This window comes from Camelus dromedarius, chromosome X, assembly GCF_036321535.1.
Source record: "Camelus dromedarius isolate mCamDro1 chromosome X, mCamDro1.pat, whole genome shotgun sequence".
Classification (NCBI taxonomy): domain Eukaryota; kingdom Metazoa; phylum Chordata; class Mammalia; order Artiodactyla; family Camelidae; genus Camelus; species Camelus dromedarius.
The window spans coordinates 27,682,346-27,709,885 of record NC_087472.1 but is presented as its reverse complement, the minus strand read 5'-3'; the positions used below and the strand labels follow the sequence as shown (position 1 = coordinate 27,709,885).

The following is a 27,540-nucleotide window of genomic DNA, read 5'->3' as shown; positions in this document are numbered from 1 at the left end:
AGTCATCTCGGCTCAGACTGCTCCGCTCTTTCACAGCCCAGCCCTTTCCTGGGGCCGGGGCTAGGGATTGCTACATGCCAGCTTACCTGGGGAAAAACCAGAGCCTCACTTTAGTCCCTTCCGGTAATTGACACGACAGGGCGCCCGGGCGGGGGAGGGGGGAGCTTCCCTCCATAAATGGTCCCACCCCTGGGCAAGGTGGCTCACTCTGGCAGGTAGCAACGGGGGAGTGTGCACCTGCCACCAGTCAAGCCCAGCCAGACTGCGAGACAGGCGGAGCGAGCCCAGGGAGTGAGTGAACCATGGACAAGTTGAAATGCCTGAGCTTCTTCAAGTGCAGAGGGAAGGAGGTAGGGGTCTGGGAGCTGTGGGGGGTGTGGAGGACCTGGGAAGGGAAGACTGAAGGGGAGGCAAGTCTCTGTTTTTGGTTTCTGCAGCTGTTCCTTGTTTTCCACTTTTCTGTTTAACTGACTTCAAGTGTGCCTGAGATGCCCCCATAGAGTGGAGGAAAAATCAATCAGCTCTTACTCTGGTAGCTAAAAGACTTAGGGTCACCTCATCCTCTGCCTTGGGTGTGCCCACAAACTTCTGTTTTCTGTCCCTCTCCGGACTGTGTCCACATGCTGGTGAGAAATGAGAAAATGCACCGTCCTCATCTGACCTGAGGAACCCTCCCTTCTCCTCTGAAGTGGAGAGAGTGCTGCTCCACCTGGTGGGACAGGAGAGTTTGCCTCTGAATATTATTCTGTGGCTTTCAGAAAAGCACTGATTTTACTCCGGAAAGAAATGAAACTTCCCTGACAACACCAAACATCGAAACTATCAGCTTATAGGAAAAAGAATCTATGACTTTTCTCTCTGTAGTAGCTATACTCGATCCTTCTTAAAGATCTCCAATTTTAAGAGTGTTAATTTTACATCTTTAAGACTTGCATATTTGAAACCTTATTTGCTCACCTTCATTTGCCCTTCACGCTGAGTGCCGCATGTAACCTTCCCGCCAAAATTTGTAAGATCTAACCTAAAGAAGTAGTGAAAATACCCACCTAGAGCTTTTTGCATTTCAAGGGGTAAATGCTGTAAAGTAAAAGCAGCCATCAGCAGAAATCTCCCCACTTTCAGAAAGGGTTCCCTGGCTACTTTCAAGGTTCATTATCTCTCAGTGCCTCTCTCTCTCTCTGGATTTGTGAAATTAAGCTTCTGCAGAATTTTTAATAGTAGAAAGATAAGCTGTTGATATTTTCCCTTTTCCAGAAAGTGACGGCTTCATCTGAGAATTTCCATGTTGGTGAAAATGATGAGAATCAGGACCGTGGTAACTGGTCCAAAAAATCGGATTACCTTCTATCTATGGTTGGATATGCAGTGGGATTGGGGAATGTGTGGAGGTTCCCGTATTTGACCTACAACAATGGCGGAGGTATTTACCACCCCCCACTCCCGATTTATTTCCCCTCCAATTTTAGCTGGGGTGCTATATGGTCTCTCATTTTAAGAACTGAGTAAAGGTATATGATAGTATAGATTAGTAGGAGGATGGGAAGTGAGCAGACTGCATTTAGTATTAGACTGAGTTTCTGGCTCAAGTTGGGAAGCTGGCTTCACAAAATCCTCAAATATAAACTTGATACAAGTTGTGTATTTAGCACTTCTGAGTTGATTTGAGATTCCATGTAACCTTTAACCATGTATACACGTTCCTGTGATAATCCATTTAGATTCAAGTTGTGTTTTGCTTAATTTATAGCTGAATCTGAGCAAATGGCAGGGAATTCTAGTTCTAATAAGAAGCTCAAATAAATTGTTTGCTTAAATAAAATAAGGCATTGCATTTTGGAAATTTAAGTGTGGAAGGAGTTGATTAAAAAGTAATTAAAGGTTTAGTACTTTAAGCTGCAATATTCAGTTACATGTATTCCAAATTGGGTTGACCATCTAGAAGGTCCTTCTAAAATGCAGTAGAATTTAGTTCAAGGCCAGGTGTTTAATTTCTGCAAATAATACTGTTTATACCTCATAGATTACTAAGGAAGACTCAATTAGAACAAGGAGAAAAAATAACTGAGGTGACACACAGAAGGAAACAAAATGAATTGCACAATCCTCTAGTAATGTCGAAACAACTTTTCACTTACACCATATTTTATTTACTTGTAATTATAGGTTCTGTTAGAAGTGTAGAAGTGACATACCCTTGTATTTCATAATTGGGTACCAGTGAAACTGTGCCACTGTAATTATTTTGCTGGGTACAATAGGATTTTGTGTGGTGATATTTCAATCTCATATTCCTTGTTAATTGGTTGCATTAAAGCATTCATTCTGGCCTTCAGAGACTTAAGAAAGGAGCTCTGTTTAGCAAACACTCTAAGTCTTGGTGCCATTAATTACCCTATCTAGAGCTTATGATGTTGAATTATGGGTTTGGTATAAGTTTGAGTTGGAAGATGAGTCAGGAATCAACCTTTTTGGTGTCTGTGTCCTAAGGTCCAGCGTAGTAAAGAGAAGCAATCGGGCTCCTTTCCAGCCTCTTGTGTTCAGGTTTAGAGTAAGAAATTCCTTGTGACTTGACGTCACACATAGGCCCAGTACTTGCTATCAATTTCCAGGAACTGTATTAAAACAGGTTTAATAGAGATTTTTAGACTTAGCCAAAACAAAGTGGCATTATTTATCATATGCTATTACCTCTTTCACCATTTCCTCTAAAAATTAATATATCACATCAGATCTCAGTTTTTAAAGATCACATCATTTGAGTAATGGCTGATCTAGGCTCTCTCAGTTGCTTCTTTCTCTTTTGCTCAAGGGTAGAAAAGGAACAGGAAGTTCAAATTTGTCAAATGTTAATAGATCAGATTTAAAAATACAGTCAGGTTTGAAAGACTGTTGCTAAAATCTGGACTCATTTTTCTCTGTAGATGCTTTTTAACAGTTTATGAGAAGTCTCAGACTACCTTAGGGTCTAGGTCAGCAGTATTAACAATTTGTGAACACACAGAATATTAATAATTTACCAGTTATGGTAGTTATTAATAATGAAACAATATAATGGATGAAAAGCCATATATAACACTGAGGAAAAACCTTTTTTTGTGTATCTAAAAACCTATTTACACTGGGCTAGGGAAACTTTGCTTATCGTTGTATTTAAACAGAGATATTTTGTCTTTTTCTTCCTATTTATCATGGGTAGGAATTAAACTTCTATTAGTCATAGTAATGATGGTTTGTACATTGCAACGTATATAAGAACGAATTTGTCCCTATGTTCTGGTGACTAGTGACTTGTATGAAACAAGTACTTTATTATCTTCTTCCTTTTACTAGTATATATTTTGAGGGTTGGAAAAATGTAGTTTCCCAGGTATGATGTTACAGTATCATAATGGGAAAAACACATAAGGAAGAAAGATAACATGGCTAAGTGAATGAAATATACATAATTTAAAGCCCATTTTTATTCACTGATCCCCACATTTTCTTATAAAACTTTGTTAAGACTCCTAGAATACTTGATCAATAAATTTAATATTGTGTCCCGGCTTCTACCTAGAGTCTGGTCAAAGTTCTAATGAGCAATTTCATGTCCCTAAAGTGGGCAGAAAACAAAGTAAAATAATAAAAAATTTAAAACAAAAACCAAAAGGGGGTCTGGATAATCTAAATGTAGGAGAATTAATCCTTATGAAATTGAAAGCTGATTCTTAATGCATCTCAAAGGTTCGGGTTTTTCTACCAAAATCATCAATTTCTTAATATTGAGTGAAGACCCTTATGACTATTTCGAGAATAAGGAACTTAACTGCATTAACTTGCACTCCGAACCACCTGTAACATTTACACCCTAACTCTTAAAAACAGATCATTTATTTTTAAAGGAGAAGGGAGGGAAACTAACTTTGAACATGTACTATGTGCCTGCCCATTTTGCCAAGTGTTTTCATATATGCTCTGTAATGAAACCCTTACCACAAACTGATGAGTTGCATTGTTCTTCCCATTTATGAGGATCCCAAGGTTGAGAGGTTGGGTAAGTTGCCCTAGGTCATATAACTAGTATATAGTGGAGCCACGATATAAACCGAGGTATATCTGGCTCCAAAGTCTGTGATCGTTCAACTTCTCTGGCTCGCTTTTTATGGGCTATTGTTTTTAATAATCATGACAAGCTCATTAGGTCATACTAGCATCGCCGTTTCATGGATGAGGAACCCAAGGTTTAGAGAATCAACTACTTTCTCACAGACAGTGGTAAATTTGGAGCCTAAACCCAGTACTCCCTGACTCCACTATATCAGAATGCTTTCAAAATGTTATGCTGGTTGTCAACACGCCATCAAGATTTTGGAATATAACAGTGCTTTGTTTTGCATTTTCTAGGTGCCTTCTTGATACCTTATGCGATTATGCTAGCATTGGCTGGTTTACCTTTATTCTTCCTAGAGTGTTCACTGGGACAATTTGCTAGCTTAGGTCCAGTTTCAGTGTGGAGAATTCTTCCATTGTTTCAAGGTTGGTATTAAAATGTTTTCCTTACTGTAGTTATTGGTCCATTCCTGCATATAGCTGTCCTCATTATGTGGACAAAAAGTATTTAAAATTTGGACATGTTAAAGGCAAAGAGGCATACATTGCTTTTCTGAATATTTGCCACTGTTGAATTTAGAACTCAAATGTTAATTTGTGTATCTGTCTATCTTGGGCTGCAGATGTAGGGGTTAGGAAGAATATGAGAGAGGGTTGTAATGGTGTCATTATAGTCTTACTTTCACCTTTTTTTTTTATTTGGGGGGGGGAGGTAATTCGGTTTGTTTATTTAAGTTTTTTGATGGAGGTACTGGGGATAGAATCCAGGACCTCATGCATGCTAAGCATGCGCTCTACCACTGAGCTATACCCTCCCCCCTTTCTTATTTTCACCTTTTAAATTCTCTTGGCACAGTCCTGTGCATCAACTTTATAGCTCTGGCTTTTTTCTACTTCCTATGCAATCTTCGTCTTCTTGCTTTTGCATATCTTTTACAATGCCTCATTCAGAAAAGTTGAAGGGCAGGTCATTATTTTTTCTTGGATGCCCCTAATGGAATAGGACAGTAGGAAAGTTAGAAAAAAATGCTTTGATTGTTATTAAACATCAAACAGCCTTTCTGTTGGAAGATTAGATATCATTTTGGTATGTGCTAGCTGCTGAAAACTATTTGTAAAAGCTTCAATGCAACATCAAAAAAGAAATTTATAGCGAGGTGAAGAGAATATTGTGCTGGAATATTAAGGAAGCTACCTCAAAAGCTAGTCTGAAGTGTAGGAGTTCTATTCAGTATGCTAAACTGCATTTTGGAACTACTGAGTTAAAGAAACTTGGGAAGTTGAAATTCGGACTGTTGCTGAATTATTGAATTTTCTTTATATGCACTTGTAGAAGTGGTGTGCACTATCTTTTTAGGACATCCATTCAGAGACTTTATCTTCTACTTGTCAAAATGTTGGTTTATAGACGAAGATGTAAGTATTGGTCAGTGAGTCTATAGGATATGAGCTTTGAATAGTTTGTTTTTGTTCTTTTTTGTTTTATTAAGAATAGTACTCACGCTGACAAGAATTTACAGCTTGGGGTGGGGGAGGGTAGTAGTTCAGTGGTAGAGCGTATGCTTAGAGTTCTTCCTCATGTGAAATTCAGTGGTTTAACACAGGACTTCTGCCCTTGGTCTTAGTACCTTTTCTGATCAACTAAAAAACTGTCTCAGAAAGCTGACTATCAAAATAATTTTAATTTGGAAAAGAAAGCTACTCAGACAGTACTACTGCCTCTCCCCCACCCCCATAAAAGAGAAAAAGTTGTTTGAAACAGTTTTCTCATTTTAAAATAGGTTTTGGGGAAATTGAGATGCAGCTTTATGAATTAGCAAAAGAAAATTCACTTTTTTTTAATTGTTCTCTTCCAGGTGTGGGGATTACAATGGTCCTGATATCCATTTTTGTGACAATCTATTACAATGTCATAATAGCCTACAGTCTTTACTACATGTTTGCTTCATTCCAAAGTGAGCTGCCGTGGAAACACTGTTCTGATTGGGCAGATGAAAACTGTAGCAGAACGCCGATAGGTAAAATTCATTTATTTATTAAAAAAATATTGTTAACTCTGTATCATTCTTTTGTATTTTCCAATAAGATTAAAAGTTTAAATCACTTTTTAAACCAATTTAGGTGCAATTTTAAGTGAGCCATAGGTTACTGATGAAAGCTGAATAAAGCACATGTAACCTGAAAATTGATTAATGCCATATATTCATTTCTGAGGGCAGTCAGTAAGGCTAAACCACTGCTAGGAGTCTTTCTTGCAGGCTGAAGTTGTGGGCAGGGGAAAAGGAAGAAAACTGGGAAAGTGATAAGAGAGAAAAGCACTGTTTATGATAGTAACAGTGTTTCAGGAGATGGGGAGTGTTGTCATGCATAGCAGAGGATAACGTGATAGAGATTTAACAGTTCTTTGGAATTTAAAGATGTCATTTATCTATCTAGGTTCAGTAAGTCCACATATTAAAAAGTTCCTTAGACCACTAAGTCCCAACTGAAATGGCTGTTATTCTATAGCTGTTACTATAAATATAATCACAGTTTAAAAGGGCAGATATTTTCATACTCAACCCCAGCTTAGTGGTGGAGAACACTGAAGATACTCAACGTGTATGGCTTGTGGCATCAGTAAGATTTCTACTCCACCTTCACCAAGTAACAATTTAGGCAATACTTTGAATATTTCACCATTAAAACATTTTTCTCCCGGGAAATTACTCTTCTCAAACTCAGTATGTGTCTGTGTGTGTGTATTCTTTTTTTTTATTTTCAGTAACACATTGTAATGTGAGTATAAACATGACTGAAATCATCCAAATGAATAAAAGCTGGGTAGATGCCAACAATTTTACCTGCCTCAATGGAAGTGAAATTTCTCAGCCAGGGCAGCTTCCCAGTGAACAATACTGGAAGTAAGTACAGTAAATTATCTATGTCTTTAGCAGATGTTATTACAAGTTTTTATAAAGAACAACAAGCTATTGATCAGCTCTTTTCTTAACTCATATAAGTAGAAAAAAAGGGGAATCAGAGCAAATTATACTTCATTTGGCTCAGATGCTTACCTATCCTGGGTGAGTAGTAGTAGCCTGCAAAATTAGCTCATACTACAGATTGCCATTTATAAACTAGTTATTAAATGGGCACAATGTAGCAATGATGCTTTATATAGTACTTATTGGCTATAAGTTAGGGCATTGCTTAGAAGAAAACAAATTCAGATTTTAGACTACAATGAGCAAATTCTAGTAAGGAACAGTTGGGTGATGAGTAATATTTGGGGCAAAATTGCAGCTATTTAAGACTGCAATTCTTCGTTATCCACTTTGCTTATAATTGTCATTATATGGTAAAAATAGATGTTTTGGGTTATATTTGCTGTTATTAATTTTAAATGATCTCTCTTACTGCATACCTACTCTTTAACTTTACCTAACTTCTCTACTGCTGTCATGAGCTCTTCCTCATCTACGTGGTATTGCTCTTTGTGACCCTTTTAAAATTTGGATCTTGAAATGTTCCAAACATCTAGCTAAAAATTAAAATCCTCAATCCATATATGTCCCTAGTGGAAATCATGAAATTTTAGAGAAAGCCTTTGAAAAAGATATACATAATGGGGCCATTTAGGTTTGATGATAACTACAAGTATGATGAAGTATAGTGTAATTTTGAATGTTTTCTCCATCATTTTAACTTGAGGAAAAAAATACTATAACAAGTAAAATGAAATAATCTGATGTAAGGTTAATTTCTTTCCATAGAGGAGCTCTGAAATATTAGGGGAAAATCGTAGCTAAAGGAATCAGTGGATCTTTTATTCTAGGGTTTGGAAAACTTTGTGGATTGGCTCGCAGTTAACCAGAAAGTTCAAAGCCTGGTTTTTCACTGAACTATTTTTGCTCCTCCATACAAATGTATCAATAAAAGGCTCACATGACATTGATGTATTAATAAGATAAAATACTCATGAAGCTTCCCCCTGGATGAAAGATATTACAAAATTCAATGTATTAAGACAAGTGATTGTGTGTTCATCAAAGGGCTTCTGTGTTTTCAGTAAAGTTGCGCTCCAGCGGTCAAATGGAATGGATGATACTGGAGTCATTGTGTGGTATTTAGCACTTTGTCTTCTTCTGGCTTGGCTCATAGTTGGAGCAGCACTATTTAAAGGAATCAAGTCTTCTGGCAAGGTAATTTAGAAAACAGATTAGATAGTGATGTAGCGGTTTTCCAATTTCGTTGTGGTTCCATGCCGAGCACTTACCAAATGCATGTTTTTTTTCTATAATGGGAACATTCAAATGTGTGAAAAGCTTTCTAAGTAGGCAGTTTCGCTCTAAGAAAACGCATAAGAACACTGCTATTATTAAAAATGAAACAAAACAAGCAAAAATTGGTATGAGATTCATGCAGTTACTCTAAACTTGGACCCTTCTAGCTAATACAGCATTCTGAAGCTTGGGAGTATATTTTTAAAAATTTCTGTCCTACTAGATAAATAAGCATTTTGAATAGAATTATATATTGCAATGTTTGGTTTGGAAAGCCTCGATCCTTGTTATATATGTTCTATAGGGTAGTAGTGTTAGGATTCCCCTAGTTGGAGAGAGAAGGAAAAAAAACCAACTATACCACTGTTCTCTCCAAACTTGCCAAAATTGACTCAGAACCCTCTCTCAGTAGAGAGTCCTTTCTGAAAAAATTTCCCACTTCATTGTTTTATTTTTTTTTAACTTTCAGAGAGCACTGTGACAATTTCAGAGAACATGAAATTTTCTCTGTGAGCAAGTGAATATGTATGTGTTTGTAACTACCAGAGTGAAATTTCCTTAAAAACAGAAGACAGAAATAACTGTGGATACTCTTTTGTATTCCTGGTACAATATCTAGCGCATTCAGCTAATGTTAAATTATAATGAGACATGCTGTTAGATCACAAAAATACTGTGAACATCACAAAGTCAGTGGAAACTTTTCAAAATAATGTTGCAGTTGTGCATTTTTGGAACCCTTGGTTCCTTTTTGATATTAATACTGAAAGAATCCATTAAAGGCCATTTACCCAGGCAATTAATTTTTATTGGTCTCTGGGTGACTTATTTAAATTGTTTCCTTGGGCATGTTATCAAACATAGGACATCTATGGAGCAAAGAAATCATCCCCATTAATGAAAAGTGAGCCTCAAAGGCAGTCGGCTCATCTGAAACCATGTGTTTTCAGGACACACGCAGTCCTCAGGTGTATATATGTGTGCTAGCAAAGTCTCTAAATGGTAGCTTGAAGGATAGTGTCCAGTATTCACTTTAATCAACTTTCATGGGATTTGGACACCTACTAGGAGACTATTTTTCTTCTCCTTGGAGACTGAGTATATACTAATCATTGCAGGGTTTAAAATCATTTCCCTTCCTACTTCAATGTAGTAATTTACCAAGAGATGATATTCAGTCCCCTCATTTATTAGGATACATCTAGGAAAGCACTCCACCTAGATTCCAGGCTACCTCTGCTGATGTAGTGTGTATTTACAAGAACCTGGGAAATACTGCTTCATACACCAGAATGTTTTGAAAGTGGGTCATTTGAGAGTGATGAGAACAGAAAGAGGAAATTCTGTCAACATGGGTATTGGTGTTATCAGACTTATTAAGAACCTAATGAAATCTTTGATACTTTATTTTACTCACTTCAGCTGGCTAATAACTTAAATTTGTATACAATTTTACACCATGATTTAAAACAATAACTTATTAACTTTTGGTCATTCTTCTTGGTAGGTGGTATATTTTACAGCTATTTTCCCCTATGTTGTCTTACTCATCCTGTTGATCAGAGGGGCAACTCTGGATGGTGCATCAAAAGGCATTTCTTACTACATAGGAGCACAGTCAAATTTTACAAAACTTAGGGAAGCTCAGGTAAGACAACTTGGATTTTAAATTATCTGAGGCGGTAAACCTTAAAAGCCAAAACTGAAAATCTCTGATTTGCAATTAAGAGTGTCATAATGTAGCAGAGCTTCAAAAGAATATGCAGTTAGATTTATTAATGTTTCTGTCCACGAGGATGTCTGATTTAGCTATTTAACATGACACTAATGCTCTCTTAGGAAGTAAGATAATCATTTGCAGCAATAGAATTTTAAAAGTCATTTTCTTCAAGCTAGTTCTATTTGACCAAAAAGATTTGGGGCTTATTAATCTGAAAAAGAATATTTCATGCAGGAACACCTACAAATTGATACCTAGGACTATGTGACTTATCGGAGAAACTCACGGTAGATTTAAAGATTACTGCTCATGGTTTAATGGTCTAATATACATTTTAATTGTCTTCAGAAGTTAGTATCCCAAAAGTAAGGATGAATTTTACCTAATTGATTATGAAGTTAAAACATAACTTTGAAATAGATGAAGCATTCCAGAAACAAAACTGTTACTTGTACCAGACCCATTAACATGTGCCTAAAAATATGAATTGGGCAGCCCTCTTTTAACACTAGTCCATCTCCAGATAATGGTTGTGTGTATCACAGACACATAAAATCTTTTACAATTTTGACTGCAGAGAGCATTACCAGTAAGTGTATTCTATTGATACAGCCTCATGTCACATTCTTGACACACATTAGGCTTCTGGTCAGGTAAAACTCCACAATATTATATTGAAATCAAGAAACACTATATTGTCTACCATTCTAGTAGTCCTAACCAAAATGGATATTAGTTTTAGTTTGCTATGATATTCTTTGTGGAACTCATGCTAATTTCCAGCAATTGCTATTTTATAAATACAATCCAGATATTTACTTATTTGTTGTAGAACTTCTCTGGGAAGCAAGTCAACTGGATCAGTTTTTAGTCATGCAAATCCATCCATTACCTTTTTGAGAATTGACATGTCAGTCTCTGGCCTTTGATTACCTTCCTTCTGTCCAAATAATTTTTACTCATTAATTAGCCACAAAACCCTATGAACTTTTTATTACTTATGTGTTGGAGATTAACACATTCTGATGTGTCCACAGGCCCCCTGTTTATTTCTTCATTTATCTTGGGCCTCACATCTTTTAACCTTGTTTGTTAATCTCTTCCCAACTCGACCATTTTGGATGACGGATAAGAAACAAATAAAATGGAAGCTGGGATTCAGCGTCTTCTCTCTGTTAGGTTATTAAACAAGATGAAATATGTTAATGTACTTTGAAATGGTCAACTGTTATATAAATATGAGCACCCAATTATTTCAATTATTGCTGTTATATAATACCATATTATTATAGATGCAACATTTTTCCCTAAGAAGTGGACCCTCTATTTTCTTTAAACCTCGTAACTTTGAGCACAGTTGAAAAGCCCCTTTGATATTCCTTTAAGTGGCTCTTACAAGCCTCAGATCACCTGGGCTTTATAGATCCATGAAACTATCCTGAAAATTTTATATGACTGTTTTATATTGGTCTGTTTCGGTGTCTCTGATCTTTAAAACATCAGAGCTAAGCCTAAAGCTCCTTATGAAACATACAGCTTAATCCTCCTACCTCCCCACCCAACACAAACACTACCCTACTCCTTCTTTGGGTTTGCTGGCAATGAGAATTTTTTTCCTTCGATATTTTTTATTCCTCTCCAATCCATACTCTAAGCGTGCAATCATAAGTAAACATCTTTTCCTTTTCTTTGAATATTTAACTCTATTGAGATCTCTAGGCAAGTAGAGAACCATACAAATTTGTAGCTAGAGGGGTCTCCAGTGTTTATTTTACTAACTCCCCCATTTTATAGTGATGAAGTTGAGACCCAAGAAGTTTCACATTTAAATTTACACAGCCAGTTTGTGCATCTTGAATTAAGATTTCCTAATCCCTAAACTAATAATCTTATATACAGCTATGAGATTTGTAGATATAGAGAGTCTAACTATGTTTGGAATTTCGCTTCACTTTCATTTGCAGCTTGGGTACATCATATGCAGTAGCATTCTTACACAACCCAGACCTGCCACACCACCTCCAGCCCCCTGCGAACTCACATATGCATACCTAACGTATCAAGTCAAAGCAGCTGAGAGACCAACATAAGCATGTTGTTCATCTCTTAATATGTACAACTGCCTAAGAAATAAGAGCATTTTATTTCTAACATGATTTTGTTATATATAAGTGAAGTAACTATGATCTAGCTGTCTATCCTTCTATCCATCCATCCATCGATCCACCCATTTTCTTTCTTACTGGCTTCCTGCCATTATAAAAGCAATTATAATGTAACAATAATCTAACATCAAGCTGTATTCCGAAGACATAGTAAATATTTATTTTACTCGTAACAACTTTAGTTCTATTGAAATCAGAAATAGATTGCATACCTTTCAGGGAGACAATTATTGTTTGTAACTTCCATAAAAGAAACTATCAATTTGTGATTATTTTCCATAAAAACAATAATAGCTACCACTGAGTATCCTGCTAATTGCTTTATATGTGTTAAATCTCCTTTAATTCTCACATCATTCCTAGGACACTTATCATTATTACTAGTATCATCATCATCATCTCCATTTTAGAGATGATGAAACAGATTTAAAGATGTTAAATACACTGAAGTCAAAAAGAGCAAGAGGTATTGGATTTAAACTTCATTCTTTTTGACTCCAGAGCTAGAACTGTTAATCAACATGTTACATGGCCTGCTTCCACTGACCAGTCCCGTGTTTAGATGGACTTAAAATACACTTTTGCCTACATATATGCCAGCCCTATTATTTGAAGTCTTCATAATTAGATTTTTTTCTTTGGGGTCATGTTACATCTACAGAATTCACTATTAAAATGGATTTACCTAGGCTAGTTTCTAAGGTAGACTACTGTCTTTTAGCAAAGACACAGGAGGGGTAAATTGTGAAAGGGGGGAATAATAAGGGAGGGCCAGATTAGATGAGGAGTGTGGGGGCTTCTTAAAGAGATGGGGCCAGCTACAGGAGGCTCTAATCAAAACATGGAATGAGGGAATTGGATGCCTAAATGTATCATCATTCTTCAAAAATTGCCTAGTACTAGCCTTGCTAAGAATTAATATTTTTTGTCCCTAAATTGGTATGTGGAGGAAATTCCAATCAAATTCCCAGCAGGTTTCCATGGATATTGAAAATTGATTCTAAAATTTATATAGAAGGGGAAAAGACAAAAAAAAAAGTTTTTTGAAGAAGTGAGAAAGACTTGTCCTATCAGAGATGAAACAATATTATAATGCTATAGTTAATAAAATAATGTGGTGTTACATAGGTATGGACATACAGACCTGTGGAACAGAACAGTAATCTCAGAAACAGATTCATGAACATATGGAACTTGATACGTGGCAGATGTGGGGATGGACTATCCAACTGATATAACTGATATCCAAATGATATAATTGATAATATCAGTTATCCTCAGACGACTGATATTCCATTTAGAAAAAAATGTATTGGGATTTCTAATTTAATATGCATAATAACAAGTTCAGGTTAATTGAAAACTTAATATAAGCAAAACTTTAAATCTTTTCAAAGAAAATATAGGATAGTATCTGTATGACCTTGGGCTAAGGATTCTTTTTTTAAGTCAGAGTAAACAAGGACAGTGCATAAAAGCAAAGATCGATACTTTCAGCTACATTAAATCAACAACAAAATCTTTGGCTCATCAAAGGACGCGATGTTAAGAGGTGAAAAAAATAAGCCACAAATTGGGAGAAAAAATTTAACACATATAACACAGAAAGGATTAGAATCCAAACTACATAAAGAATTCCTACAGATCAAATAAGACAAATAACTCAAACAAAAAAACTGGCCAAGATATAAACAGGAATGTCACAGAATAAAACTATGGGATATAAACACATAAAAATCATGTGAAACCCTCATAAGTAATTAAGGTAATCAAAACTGTCATTTCACAGCCACTAGTTTGGACCATATGAAAAATTCTAACCAATGTTGGCAAGGATGTGGGTGAAAGGGAACTCTCATACCAGCTAGTAGGAGTGCAAAGGGATACAACCACTTTGGAGAATCATTTGGCAATATTAAGTAAAAGAGAAGATGCATATACTCTCTGACATCACAGTTCCACAATTATGAATGAGGAGACATGTGCAAGGATATGCACAAGTACATCATTTCTAACAGCAAAATACTGAACAACCTAAAGGGCCAGCAACAGGATAAAGGATAAACTGTAGTATACACAATGGGGGCAACACAGCAATGGAAAAAATGTTCCAACCTACTTACATTTAATTTAATCATATGAATTTGCCTATATTCTTTCATTTTTTGACTTATAAAATTGAAATTTCATATGATAAGATAAATCTCATGCAATAGTCAATGGAAAAAGGCAGGTTGTATAAGTTTTCATGCATTAAGAAAACTTTTCTATAAAATTCAAGACATGCAAAGCTAAATGCCAGATTGTTTAGGTTTACTTATTTACATAGTTAAAAAATATACAGAAAATTTTAAAAAATGATAAATATAGAAGTCAGGATAGCAGTTACCACTGGAGACTGGAAGGGTGATATGGTCAGGAAAGGGCACATAGATGCTTTAAAAGACTGGTGACATTTTAAGCTGAGTAGGGGGTAGCTGGGTGTTTATTTTGTTCTTAGAATACTTATTCATTTGTATATATGAAATATTTTATACGCATAAAAAATTAAGAGTGTATGTTTTTAAATATTAAATTATTTTCTCTTATAGGTATGGAAGGATGCTGCCACACAGATATTTTACTCTCTTTCGGTGGCTTGGGGTGGCTTAGTTGCTCTATCATCTTATAATAAGTTCAATAACAACTGCTTCTCAGATGCCATTGTAGTTTGTTTGACAAACTGCCTCACTAGTGTGTTCGCTGGATTTGCTATTTTTTCTATACTGGGACACATGGCTCATATATCTGGAAAAGAAGTCTCTCAAGTTGTGAAGTCAGGTATGTAATGCTATATATTATTAACTTTGATCAATTAAACATAGCTCATTTAAGAAACACCGATTATTTTATAGCAATCGAAATACTCAAGATTTAGGGTATTGCACTTTCTCATTTCATCTTATATGATTTGTTTTAATGATATAATTCTTAGATGATCTGAGAAACAAGGCTATATTATAGAACAACTGTTTAAGTTTTTTCCCAAATTTTGTTTAGCCCTTAATGTTTTTTCCCAAATAATGTTTAGTCCTTACTGCACAATTACAAGTATCAGGCATCATGCTAAGCACTTTACATTCATCACCTTCATTTAATTTGTGTGTGTGTATGTATACCTATATATGTATATGTGTATTAATATGTATATATGAATATATGAGAGACAGTATACATAAAAGTTAATCTGTGTACAATTACAGTATTGGGTCTGAATTTTTAAAACACACAAATATCATAATAGATAAGAAACCCAACTGACTTTGAGTGTACACCTGTGTCCAGCTTTAGAGAAATCTAATCAATGAACTTCCTAACTTTAAAGGCATTGACTCGGGATGCTTAACTATCTGACTAAAGATTCTTAGTAACAGAATTCGAGGGTTCTCTTAAGTAGGAATTCCTTTTTAAATTTCTATTTACAGTTAGTGTCATTTGATGAGACTGATGAATGAGAATAGAATGTTAGGACAAGAAAGGCCTTTGGAGACCATCTAGTGTCCAGCTCACTTACAGAGGAGTGGACTGATGTACAGAAATGTTGTATCTTGCAGAAGATCAAATAATTAGGAAGTGACAGAGCCTAGGATAGAAGCTAATTCTCCTGACTCATGGGTCAGTCCTCCAGGAGGTTGGAGAGACTTAAAATACTTAAAACTAAGTATCATATAAAATTTTTCAAAAAGCATCTTTAAACATAACATACGTCAAATAGAAAATAAGATTGAATTTATAGTTTCATTACATACAATTTTGCAGGTATCTATATACTAATTAAAACTGCACTAAAATTATACCCCTTATCTTGTAATAACCTATAATGGAGTATAATCTGCGAAAATACTGAATAACTATGCTGTACACCTGAAACTAACATAATATTGCAAATCAACTGTACTTCAATAAAAAATAAAATGGCACTACATGGCTATGAAATGTATAGTGAAAAAAATAAATAAAATGGCATTACATATAGTGATTCTGAATAAACATCTGGACAGACAGTTGAAGACTAAAAAGTTAGTTCGTAAGCTTATCTTTCTTGATAGTGTAATTCTTTTAGAGTTTCTAGGCTAAGATAAGGTAACCTAATTTAGGTTTCTGGAAGTTTAAGACAGTTGTTAATTCTTCATTAAAAAAATAAAATCAGTTAAACAAAATCATTGAAATACTTAAGGTTTCTTATGTGAGAAATGTACAATTTACAAAATTTCTCTCACTAGCTTAGTTCATGTCACATGTTCACATGATCACACCATAGAACACCCTAGCCAAATATTTTCAAAAGTGCAAGTGAAACAGTTGCTAAAGAATGTATATTATGGATTGGGTTGCCAAATTAAAATGCGATTTTTCTAGTATCTTATTTTGAAAATGTCCAAATATGTGAATTTTTCTGGCAACTAATTTAAGTTGAAATGCCATTCATTTTTCTTAGGTTTTGATTTGGCATTCATTGCTTATCCAGAAGCTCTAGCCCAACTACCAGGTGGACCGTTTTGGTCCATATTATTTTTCTTCATGCTTTTGACTTTGGGTCTCGACTCTCAGTTTGCTTCCATTGGTAAGTAATGTTAACATATCCCTCTTATATTTTACTCATGTTTCCTCTACTTAAAAACATCCTTTTCTTACCCTTGTTGCCTCCTTTAGCTTTTACTCTCAGAATGATCTTTCTGAAAATTCTTTTTAACTTAAATTTTAAATATGGAAAAATACAAAACACTCATGTATCAGATACCCAAAAGGAACAGTCATTAATATTTTGTATTTACTTCAGGTATTTTTTAGAAAAATAAGCTGTTATAGATAAATTTGAAGTCCTCTATATTTCTTTCCTTAATACAATTCACATTTCTTCCTTGAAGCAACTGTCACCAAGGATTATGTATGTTATTCAGTCCATGTTTGTATACATTTTATATGTATCCATAAATAACATAAATTTTAAAAATTTCACAGAAATGTGAAATTTCATAGCATACATATCATTCTGAGTTGTTTTTACATGTATTATGAAATCCATGTTGCTACACAAATAGCTCCAGTTAATTCACAATCTGTTGCCATAATGATAAGCATTTGGATTATTTTCAAATTTTAAAAATGACACACACTGCTGGAATGATTATTACTGCACATGGTTCTATGTACACATAGAGATTTTCCCTAGGGTACACACCTAGAAATTCTGAAACAGTTTTCATCATATCACAGTTACATAAAATATTTTAATAGTTTACAGGATAAAGTTCAGCCTCCTATAGTTGACTTTCTAGTTGATTCCAAAAATTTCAAACATGTTTCTTAATCCTTTTACTCATACATCCTTCTACTTTTAACCAGTACCCTCTTTCATGAACACATTTATTTCTTAAACCTAGAAGGCCTTTCTGGCTCCATGTTATTTATTCAAATATTCAGCTTATTTAAAAGTTCTACTAGATTTTTCCTTTCAAAAACTACTTCAGTCCTTAGGGACCCGCTACCTTATAAATTGCTACCCACAAAACCCCTTATAAAACAGTCTAAAAACAACAAATAGAGCTGCATTTGATTTTTATCCGAACTGACAAGTGGTGACCGCCAAGAGAAAGGACCCTACAGATTTTTAAAAGAAAGGAGTAGGGCTGAGCATATATTCTCAACATGTATTTGTAAATTTGATTAATAGAAGTTTGTTTCTGTGATTAAAATTATTGGCAAATGAGTTGACATATAACATGCCATTTTTTTCCCTTCCAAAGAAACGATCACAACAACGATTCAAGATTTATTTCCCAAAGTGATGAAGAAAATGAGGGTTCCCATAACTTTGGGTTGCTGCTTGATTTTGTTTCTCCTTGGTCTCGTCTGTGTGACTCAGGTATTCTACAGTATTTTTTCATAGACAAAATATGAGTTGGAATGTACTTAATAATCTAAATGAGGAAACCAGGGTTTAAGAGAATGTTTAGTGACAAGTCCAAGTCTGACTTGGATCAAGGTTTTCTGAGTTTTAGCCCAGATTTTTTTCCCCATTATAACATAATTTCGATGGTAAGTATATTTTGCAGAGGGGGAAAAAGTCCAATAACGGACAATTTCCCCAATTACAGCAAAGTTAGACTTTGAACACAGACTGCATTTCTTGGCAGCTACTACGGAGCACATAGACATTGCATATCATTTTGATAATCAACTATTCTAAATGCTTATTTTTTCACAGTGACTCAGTAGAGAATGAAAGGTACATCCTTTTTGAGATATTTAAAGAAGTCATCCTTGTGTTTTCTGGCAGAGGTGAAACTAAGTAGCATATGTTAAAATCAAACTAATAAATTCAATTTGAATACCTCATCAATCATAAAAATAATTTAAAATATACTTAGGAGTAACTGATTTTTTTTTTTTTTGGTAGGCTGGAATTTACTGGGTTAATCTGATTGACCATTTCTGTGCTGGATGGGGCATTTTGATTGCAGCTATACTGGAAATAGTAGGAATCATCTGGATTTATGGTAAATAGTGACTACAGAATTATCTACACATTTTATTAAGATGATTTAGTTTGATTCCTTTTCATTATGTTTACTATAATACTTAAGTATAATATATTGGGCAAAAACATATTATGAATAAAATGCAGTTAAAGGTATATGCTTCATTGCTGTAGTATAGGAAAATGTTTAGACCTTGAAAGACGATTTGGGGACAAAATGATTAATGAACAAAAATATGAGCAAGGGCGGAATGCATTCTTTGTTGTTGTTTTTAGGAGGGAACAGATTCATTGAAGACATAGAAATGATGATTGGAGCAAAAAGGTGGATATTCTGGCTATGGTGGAGAGCTTGCTGGTTTGTCATTACGCCTATCCTTTTGATTGTAAGTACTAATATGCCATGAATTTGCTATCAATAATGTATATTTAAACATTTCTGAGATAAACTTGAAAAATTCACATTGGATACAATAAAGGAAATTAATGTCATAAATTAGTGATTTTCAACTTTTGCTTCTTGACTGGTGCCTACTAGCTGCCTAAATTAAAATGCCTTTGTAGTAGTATTTTTGAGGCCATAGGGTTAAACATTTATCATCTGAGAAAATAAACAGGCTCCTATAGACCTAAAGGTCCTAGATACTTACAAATTATCAATAGGATAAACTTTTAAAAACCAGTCATTTGCTCATTCCCTAAAAAATATGCTGAGCCAATCTATAACGTTCTTAACCTCTCTGCTAGGTACAGAAAATACAAAGTTGCATAAAACCCACTCTCTGCCTTCAAGGAATTCAATCTTCTAATTGCTAAGAGACACTCAGATGTTAATGCGTATTTTTTCTTTTTCTGGGAAGTATTTTGTATCTGAAATTACTAAAAGAAACTCACCTGTGTCAATAGAGGCAACAGTTTATGTTAATAACTTGGTGCTATTTAGGAGCTGAGGGAAAGCCAAAGATGTCTTACTGGAGAAACATGACATATAGATGTGATATCTTTAACAGTTCAGAACAGTAAAAGGCTGAATTCCAAAATAAACACTTAAGCGATGGAGAATTACTATGGACTAGAGATAACGGTGGGGATGGGGCAGTGGCAAAGCTTTACAGAGGATGTGTTTTGGTTCTCATTGCCTCCATTCTTCAAGTTTTCCAAGGAAAGACCATTAAATAATTTGACCTAGAGTCTGTTTTTAGAGGGTAAGTTTTATTAACATTATCAGGTCAGGTTCAAGTAGTGAGGAGTTGAGAAGTGGATGTGCTGAATTAAAATATTTGGATGCTCCATATTCTTGCTAGATGACTTTGACAGTGCTACTAAATACTGTTTTCCTTGAGAAGTCTCCATAATAAAATAAAACCCCTCATCAACTTAGAAGATCTAACTAGACTTTTTAGCCAGCTAATTTTCATTGATTACATAGATCTGACAACTGGATTTACTTTAAAATGCAAAGGTAGTAAATATTAAATGATATACATTATCATCTATTTTGTATAAAGTCATGAATATTAGACTCCACTATCCCTCATCTATTGTCTTGTAGTTATGTAAAATTACAGTAATTATGAAATAAACTTAAATAACGGTAACTAAAGGAATTAATCTATTTAATTCTAAAGTTAAACTTCAATATCTATAAAATTTGTACATTCTACATTCTCATTGATTCTAGTAAAACAAGGACAGGTAAATTTAGAGAAACTACTGGGTGATTTTGGGGTTTGTTCATTTTGTTTTGTTCGCTTTACAGGTCTCTAAATTAGTTTTTATGCTGCAACATTCTAGTAGATTTTTTAAAAACACATTTTTAAAAACTTGGCCTTAAATTGTTTTCATCTTTAAGATTCACTGTTTTACCCAAACATATATCGCGCTTGTTTTTTTCTCAATAGGAGGCTGGAAGTGAAGTGTGCTTTGGTACCAGCACTGTGTGAATGCACATGTTTTGGGTGTGGAGTAAGGGATGCTCTGTGTAGTGGGAAATAACAGAAATAACTGCTAAGCAAGGAGCAAAGCATGTTCACTAAAGTGTACTTTACAGTCTCCTTAAGTTAACTGATAGGCTGGCTAGCGTATAGCACAGAATAAAACCATGCTATTAAAAGTGAAAGTTAACAGAAAATTTCAGATATTATTTTACTTTCAATCTGATACATTTTATCATAAAGTATTTTACTGAAATACATGTTGTAGAAGTATTTGTAACATTTATAAATATGTGGAGGTGGTAACATTTATAAATATGTGGAGGTGGTAACTTTGGAAGAATCTATTCTAAGCCAAATACAAGTTATTTAGATTGGCTCACTGAGTATTGGTATCTTCTGGTTTGTTACCTGATTCTCTTAGTTGGCTTGAATGTCTTTTCATTTTAATTGCTTTTGATAAATTATTTCTAAGGAACAGAATCAATTTGCTAATAATTAGTGGAACTGAAATCATTAGTGCAATAAAATCTAATCTTTAGCATTGTCTTTTCATATTTTACTTTAATAGGCAATTTTGGTCTGGTCATTGGTGCAGTTTCATAGACCTGAGTATGCCAAAATTCCATACCCTGACTGGGCAGTTGCTCTAGGCTGGTGTATGATAATTTTCTGCATTATCTGGATTCCAATTATGGCTATCATAAAAATAATTCAAGCTAAAGGAAACATCTTTCAAGTAAGCACATTAATATTACTTATATTTTATATAAAGTACTTATGATCAAAATAAGGATTAATATGAGGTTATGAACATGAAATCAAATCATTCTTCCCTTTAGGCTACTTCTATAACCTGACACAATTATGTGCATAACGTTGTATTATGCTGGATATATATTTGTGTGTCTCCACGTACTAGATGAGAATCTGTAAGGGGGGGTCTTGTCTTGCTTGTTGCTGTACCCTCAGGCCCTATTAGAATGCTTAGCACATAAAGGCTATGGTATCTATACTTGAGGTGTACTGAGATGACAAAGCAAATGACCTTTTTTCTTTATAGCTGTATTTTCACCTTTAAAACCTCATCTAGTTGTAATACATACTGCAGTAGTATGTTAAAACTGGAAAAAGTCTGGTAAATTATCTTGAACCCAGCTGAGACCCTGGGTTATCCCTCTTTCATGGAGGCCTACCTAAGGGGATAGAGTTGATTATGACATCTCACTAGGATAATGACAAGGCAGGCTCAGGAGTCAGATTTTAAATACACTTCCAAGGTATATATTGCTTTAGCGCCTCACCTGATTCTTACTATAAGGCCGGGATAGAAATGTCTGAGAACTCAGTGAAAGTACATTAAAGTGATGCTGTTGCTTGAATGGGGTCACGTACTTTCTTTTGAAATCATTTACATACTCAGCTATTTTGGCTTTGCAGGTAACACGATTCTAGTAACAATTAGTTAAATTTGAGTATCATTTGGTAGACAGTATATTAGGAATTTAGATGATCACTTTTTACTTTTTTATGGTTCTTATATCATTTTGATTAGCAAAGAGACTTAACACTCTAGAATGAAAATATAGTTTGATATTTGCTTGTTTATAGATTGCAGTATTTAAGATCTAAGATAAGCTTTTTCTTTTCTTTTCAGCGCTTTATAAGCTGCTGCAGACCAGCCTCTAACTGGGGGCCATACCTGGAACGACATCGTGGGGAAAGATACAAAGACATGGTAGATCCTAAAAAAGAGACTGACCATGAAATACCTACTGTTAGTGCCAGCGGAAAACCAGAATGAGTTCTCATCTTTAAAAATATGTGGTGACGTAATGTGATTGTTTTAGAATAGAGGGAATTTTTATTTATTTGTATGTCGAATAGAAAAATGTATATACTATGTTTATAATAGTATAATGAGCTTTTTTTCTCCATTTAAGCAGGAATGTAATATAAAAATGTGAAGCTACTACTATTTAGCAATGTGATTATTATATTTGTTTTAAGATTTTCTGTTAACACACACATAGCTGCCTCTATTTCATAATAACATTGTTGTAATTATTACCAGAATATTTTTTCTAATATATTGAAGGCTTTATTTTTGAGCTGGTTTATTTAGAAAATAGTTATATTTTCTATTATACATGTTTTTAACTATTAGTTGCTTACATTTTCTTAGCATACAATCTTTCTTTTCCATAAAGCGGGGAGAATAAATCAATATATTGAAAAGAAAGTGTTAAAATTGAAAGCCTCACTTAATTAGAAATGTCATACATATATGGAAAAAATGGACTGTGTATATAATATAAGGACTGTAGTTTAATACTTTTGATTCAAATGTCTAAACACTTCATCTATTTATTGCTCACTTTTTCTGTGAACTTAGTGGTTATATTCTTTATTTACAAATAGTGAACTAACACAGAAAAATAAGGATTCTATGGCCAGTAAGTGATTAATATAGAAAATGGAACCTGGAAGCGTTGAGTATTTCTTTCCCCACACAATGTCTTCCTTAGGTTATATTTGGAAAAAAACACGACCCATCTAATTTCTACTATTTAACAAAGTTAAGAGTAGTTCATAATACACTCTGAAACCTAGGTTTAATTTCAAATAGAACATGGGAAAAATACTAATGACACAATGGCTTCAATCAAATCTAAGAGCTTATGATTGAAATGTGTAGTCAATAGATCAAGTAGAATGATTTTGTCTTATTTGAATAAGTTACTACTTACAGGTGATAACTTATTTACACACTTAAAGGAGGTAAACTTGTCAAACTTGTCAAGAATGAGGGCAGCCAAATTAGAAAGTCCTATGTCCCAGTTTCCTTACAAATAATAATGAAAACATATTGTATCACCAGTAGATTTATACATTGATTATGTATCATTGACAATTCATTTAACATCACAGCCTAGCACGATGAACATTGCCTAAATATGTAAGAAACTTTTAGGTTATTCTTAAGTTTCTTAACCTGAGCTTCAGAGAATGTATGAAACTGATATTATATGTAATATTTTTCTATGTGTATGTGTGTATGCATTTTTCTAGGGAGAGAGTCCATAGTTTTCATCAGAATATCAAAAGAGATCTGTGACTCAAAAGTTTAAGAACTACATATACTACTGCTGGTTTTTTGTTCTTGGCAAATGAGTAATAAAATAATTTTAAGCCTTAATTTCTTACACATTTTAAATTCTTTTTCCTCTTCCTTTTGATTGAAGATTAAAGGAGTAAGGGATTAAGGTGTTTCTTTAATTTATACTGGTAATTTATTGGGGGGGGCATGAAGACAGGTGTCTAGGTAAGCCTTTAATTGAATAATCTCAGTGAATTATGTATATATATGATGAACCTGTGTTAGATATTTTGAGGGCTTTCTTAGATGGTAGGTCAAATGCTTAGTGAATTTCAAAAGATTGTTAATTCCTCAATTATAATGGATGCTATAAAATATTACTTGAAATAGATGGCTAACTACAGCTTAGAAATACTTCTTCTTAATTTTAATCCATATTACTAAATTACCTGCATTCTACCATTGTATTTTGGTGCTATTTGAGATGTGGATTTTTTACTAAATAGAGAAATGCATGCAATTTTCTACAGGTGACTCACACTTCTAGTGAATAATATCTAGTTGATGGGGGCAGAGGTGGTGCTGGAAAAGAAATCCATTTCAAGAGCTGACTACAAAGAGTAATTAAGAGTTTGTGGGACTGTATTTACAAGTGTGTAACGCACAGATCTTAACAGAGTGCCTGGCACATTTTAAGGTGCTCAGTGATAGAGCTTATTATTATTATCATACAGATTCAACAGTGGTGAGAAAGACTATTCTGCATGATGGAAAGAGTTCCATCAAGTCCCATTTACTTTAATCAAACTTGGAGACATTTACAGTATTGTAAACCATTAGAAAAAACTTTTTCACACGAGTGAAATTAAAACCACTATATCTCAACTATATTCTTTTTACTGTAGCTTATTAAAAAGAAAACAACTTTTGAACTCTTTCTCTGTTGTGCTTTCATTCTTTCCCCAGTAAAATATATATTAGCAATGTAATCAATTCTTTAAATGTGAGTAAGCAAATTGACAAATGTCTGGATTTTTGTATCTGACTTGGCATCCTTGCCCCTTTTAAATAATAATTCATTTGGCATAAACACATAATCAAATGAATCCACTCAGAGTGCCTTTAATGATTGCCTCCACTGTCATTACATTCTGTAAGGTTGTCAATGGATTTCCGGTTAACTAATGCACCATTTAAACCCTTAGTAATTAGGAATTGTTCCATTTCAGCCAGCTTGTATTCCACAATCGCGAGGTTTACCAGTATTCGCTTCTGCATGGCTATTGAGTGCGGGAAATTAATTAAGATATCCCGAGAGAGATGGTTGACTGAAAGACTCTTATCAGTATTGCTCTTAGTTGACCCAGTGGGAGAGGATGATCTTACTAGTGCAAGAGAGGTCGAATTTGATGACATTTCACCAGTATTTCTCTGTAAGGGAAGGAAATTACACATATGCAGTTTACTGACTGAGCTTAGCAATTTCTAAGTACTACCAAATAAACGACGTGCTTAGTCTTGGTTACCAAAATGAACTGATTTTCCTCCCCTAAGGGGATTAAAAATCTGTTGAATGAATACATTGACATGGAAATACGCCTGTCCCAAACAGACTGAGAAAAAACAAAACAAAACAAAAAAAACCCATGAAAGTAGCCTTTCACTGCCAAAATGCCATACCCTTGGCTTATCGTTTCTTAGGCAGTCCAGTAGGTCTATACTTAGACCCTGCCTGACTCTTGCCTAAAGGCACTTCACTTGCAATTTTATCACCAGGAAATCCACATTTTGACCTTAATTATTTGTGAATGCCTCACAAAGCTCTCATAAAGATAGCTTGAAAGGAAAATATAGGAGAGGAAGAGGCAAACAAACAATAGAAGCCAGAGAAGAAAGAAGGTCGAGATTCTTAAAATGGAAGGAGGTGGGAAGTGGCCACTTTCTGCTGTACTTTTCAAGTAGGTGAAAAGCTGACCATAATCACTTGGTAAACTTAGGGCTTTTTATAACATATTGTAGCTGTTGAACCACCGGTCAATATGAGGAAAGTATGGGGGTAAACACCTGGGGCTCTTTCAAAAGAAAAAGGAATAAGGCGACATCCTTTTACTCTTATTTTACTATCTTTCTGCTCTCTTAAACACCTCCCCACTTCCCACCCACGCACTCATCTGGCGTTATCTAATTCCAATCGCCCTTACACAATTTACCTGAAATAGGGTTTTCCAGAAGACAAACATAAAGGCGAACAGAACGCCGCTCACTAGCAGCAAAAGGATGCTCATGATTCTTCTTCGGCCTCTTCTCTCTTCTCGGGCACCAAGGCACTCAGCTGGCAGTTGGGAAGCAGGGGGCTGCTAGCCACCCGCACTCGGCAAGCCCCGGGCCAGGATGCTAAACGTCCCGCACTGCCTGGTGCAACTGGCAGGCGCGGCCACGTCCAGCTTTATATACTGGAGAGAGTGCGCGTGCGAGCGCATGCGCGCACAATTGAGCACGCAAGCGGGGGCGCTACGTCACAACTCGATGACGTCAAAACAGCCCGTAGGAAACCAGGTGGCACTTATTTAACCGCCCACCTGGTTATAGTAAGAGACGGTGGAGGAGTCTGGGATTTTCAGGAAGCTGAGACATGGTAGAAATACAGACTTCAAATCGATTAAATACAAGATTTTAAAAGTGCTCTCCCCTCCTCCCTTTTTGTTGTTAAGATATGTTTGGCTTTGCTGCAACCATTCTATTATTCATTTCAAAAACAAGTTCAAAAACAAAAGTAGAAATGCACTGTAAAAAGTAGTTACCCGCAAACTGTGAGTCTTGGCCAAATATCTCCCTCCTACTCCCACTGCTATCTTAGGATTCCCTCCAACCGTACTCCCATTATCCCAATGTTAATACACATTTGTGTCTCTGTACAGTTTAAAAAGTAGTTCCAGAGACATTTCCCCATTATTCTCATAATAGTTTTGTGCCCATAGGTATTGTTAATACTATGTCTACTTTTGGAAAGATTCAAGTTTTAAGTAAACTCATTTGAAACTAGTAGTAAAAGCAGGACTTGAATCCACAGAGTTGGGTCGTGAGATAATCTCTCCCATTCCCTCACCCCAATCCCCACCCCTAGGACCTCTACCTATTTTTGAATAGCTTTATTAGAAAATCTCCCTTAGAACTTTAATTTGAAAAGATACATGCACCCCAATGTTCACAGCAGCACTATTTACAATAGCCAAGACGTGGAAACAATCTAAATGTCCATCCACAGATGACTGGATAAAGAAGTTGTGGTATATTTATACAATGGAATACTACTCAGCCATAAAAAAGAATAAAATAATGCCATTTGTAGCAACATGGACGGACCTGGAGATGGAGATTGTCATTCTAAGTGAAGTAAGCCAGAAAGAGAAAGAAAAATATCATATATCACTCATGTGAAATCTAAAAAAAGAAAAAAGGCACTAGTGAACTCATCTACAAAACAGAAACAGACTCACACACATAGTAAACAATCTTATGGTTACCTGGGGGAAAAGGGGTGGGAAGGAATAAATTGGGAGTTGGAGATTTGCAAATATTAACTACTGTACATAAAAAGACAAAAACCCAATTTCTCATGTATAGCACAGGGAACTATATTCAATATCGCACAGGGAACTATATTCAATATCTTACAGTAATCTATAATGAAAATGAATATATGTATGTATATGGATGACTGAAACATTATGCTGTACACTAGAAATT

At 34.9% G+C, this 27,540-nt stretch overlaps 2 protein-coding genes across 2 annotated transcripts; one reads left to right on the top strand and one right to left on the bottom strand.

Annotated features, from left to right (window-relative positions):
- The first annotated feature begins 224 nt into the window (after positions 1-224).
- On the top strand, positions 225-22,935 carry SLC6A14 (solute carrier family 6 member 14). The gene is made up of 14 exons (XM_010985847.3): positions 225-350; positions 1,255-1,420; positions 4,384-4,515; positions 5,946-6,107; positions 6,854-6,992; positions 8,141-8,273; positions 9,862-10,002; positions 14,831-15,059; positions 16,717-16,842; positions 18,026-18,144; positions 18,679-18,778; positions 19,036-19,145; positions 21,265-21,432; positions 22,351-22,935. Exons 1-14 carry the CDS (start codon positions 303-305, stop codon positions 22,495-22,497), a joined length of 1,920 nt encoding a protein of 639 aa, XP_010984149.2. The 5' UTR covers positions 225-302; the 3' UTR covers positions 22,498-22,935.
- A 1,980-nt stretch (positions 22,936-24,915) lies between these two features.
- Positions 24,916-26,078, bottom strand: CT83 (cancer/testis antigen 83). The gene is made up of 2 exons (XM_010985874.3): positions 26,004-26,078; positions 24,916-25,224 (listed from the first exon to the last, which is right to left on the bottom strand). Exons 1-2 carry the CDS (start codon positions 26,076-26,078, stop codon positions 24,916-24,918), a joined length of 384 nt encoding a protein of 127 aa, XP_010984176.1.
- Positions 26,079-27,540: the final 1,462 nt, after the last annotated feature.

Bases quoted from the DNA above. Each gene is read 5' to 3' on its own strand.
- SLC6A14 (XM_010985847.3), top strand. From the start codon at position 303: ATGGACAAGTTGAAATGCCTGAGCTTCTTCAAGTGCAGAGGGAAGGAG. The intron at 351-1,254 runs GTAGGGGTCTGG...TCCCTTTTCCAG, and splicing joins TCAAGTGCAGAGGGAAGGAG to AAAGTGACGGCTTCATCTGA. The intron at 15,060-16,716 runs GTATGTAATGCT...CATTTTTCTTAG, and splicing joins CTCTCAAGTTGTGAAGTCAG to GTTTTGATTTGGCATTCATT.
- CT83 (XM_010985874.3), bottom strand. From the start codon at position 26,078: ATGAGCATCCTTTTGCTGCTAGTGAGCGGCGTTCTGTTCGCCTTTATG. The intron at 25,225-26,003 runs GTAAATTGTGTA...CTTCCCTTACAG, and splicing joins TCTGGAAAACCCTATTTCAG to AGAAATACTGGTGAAATGTC.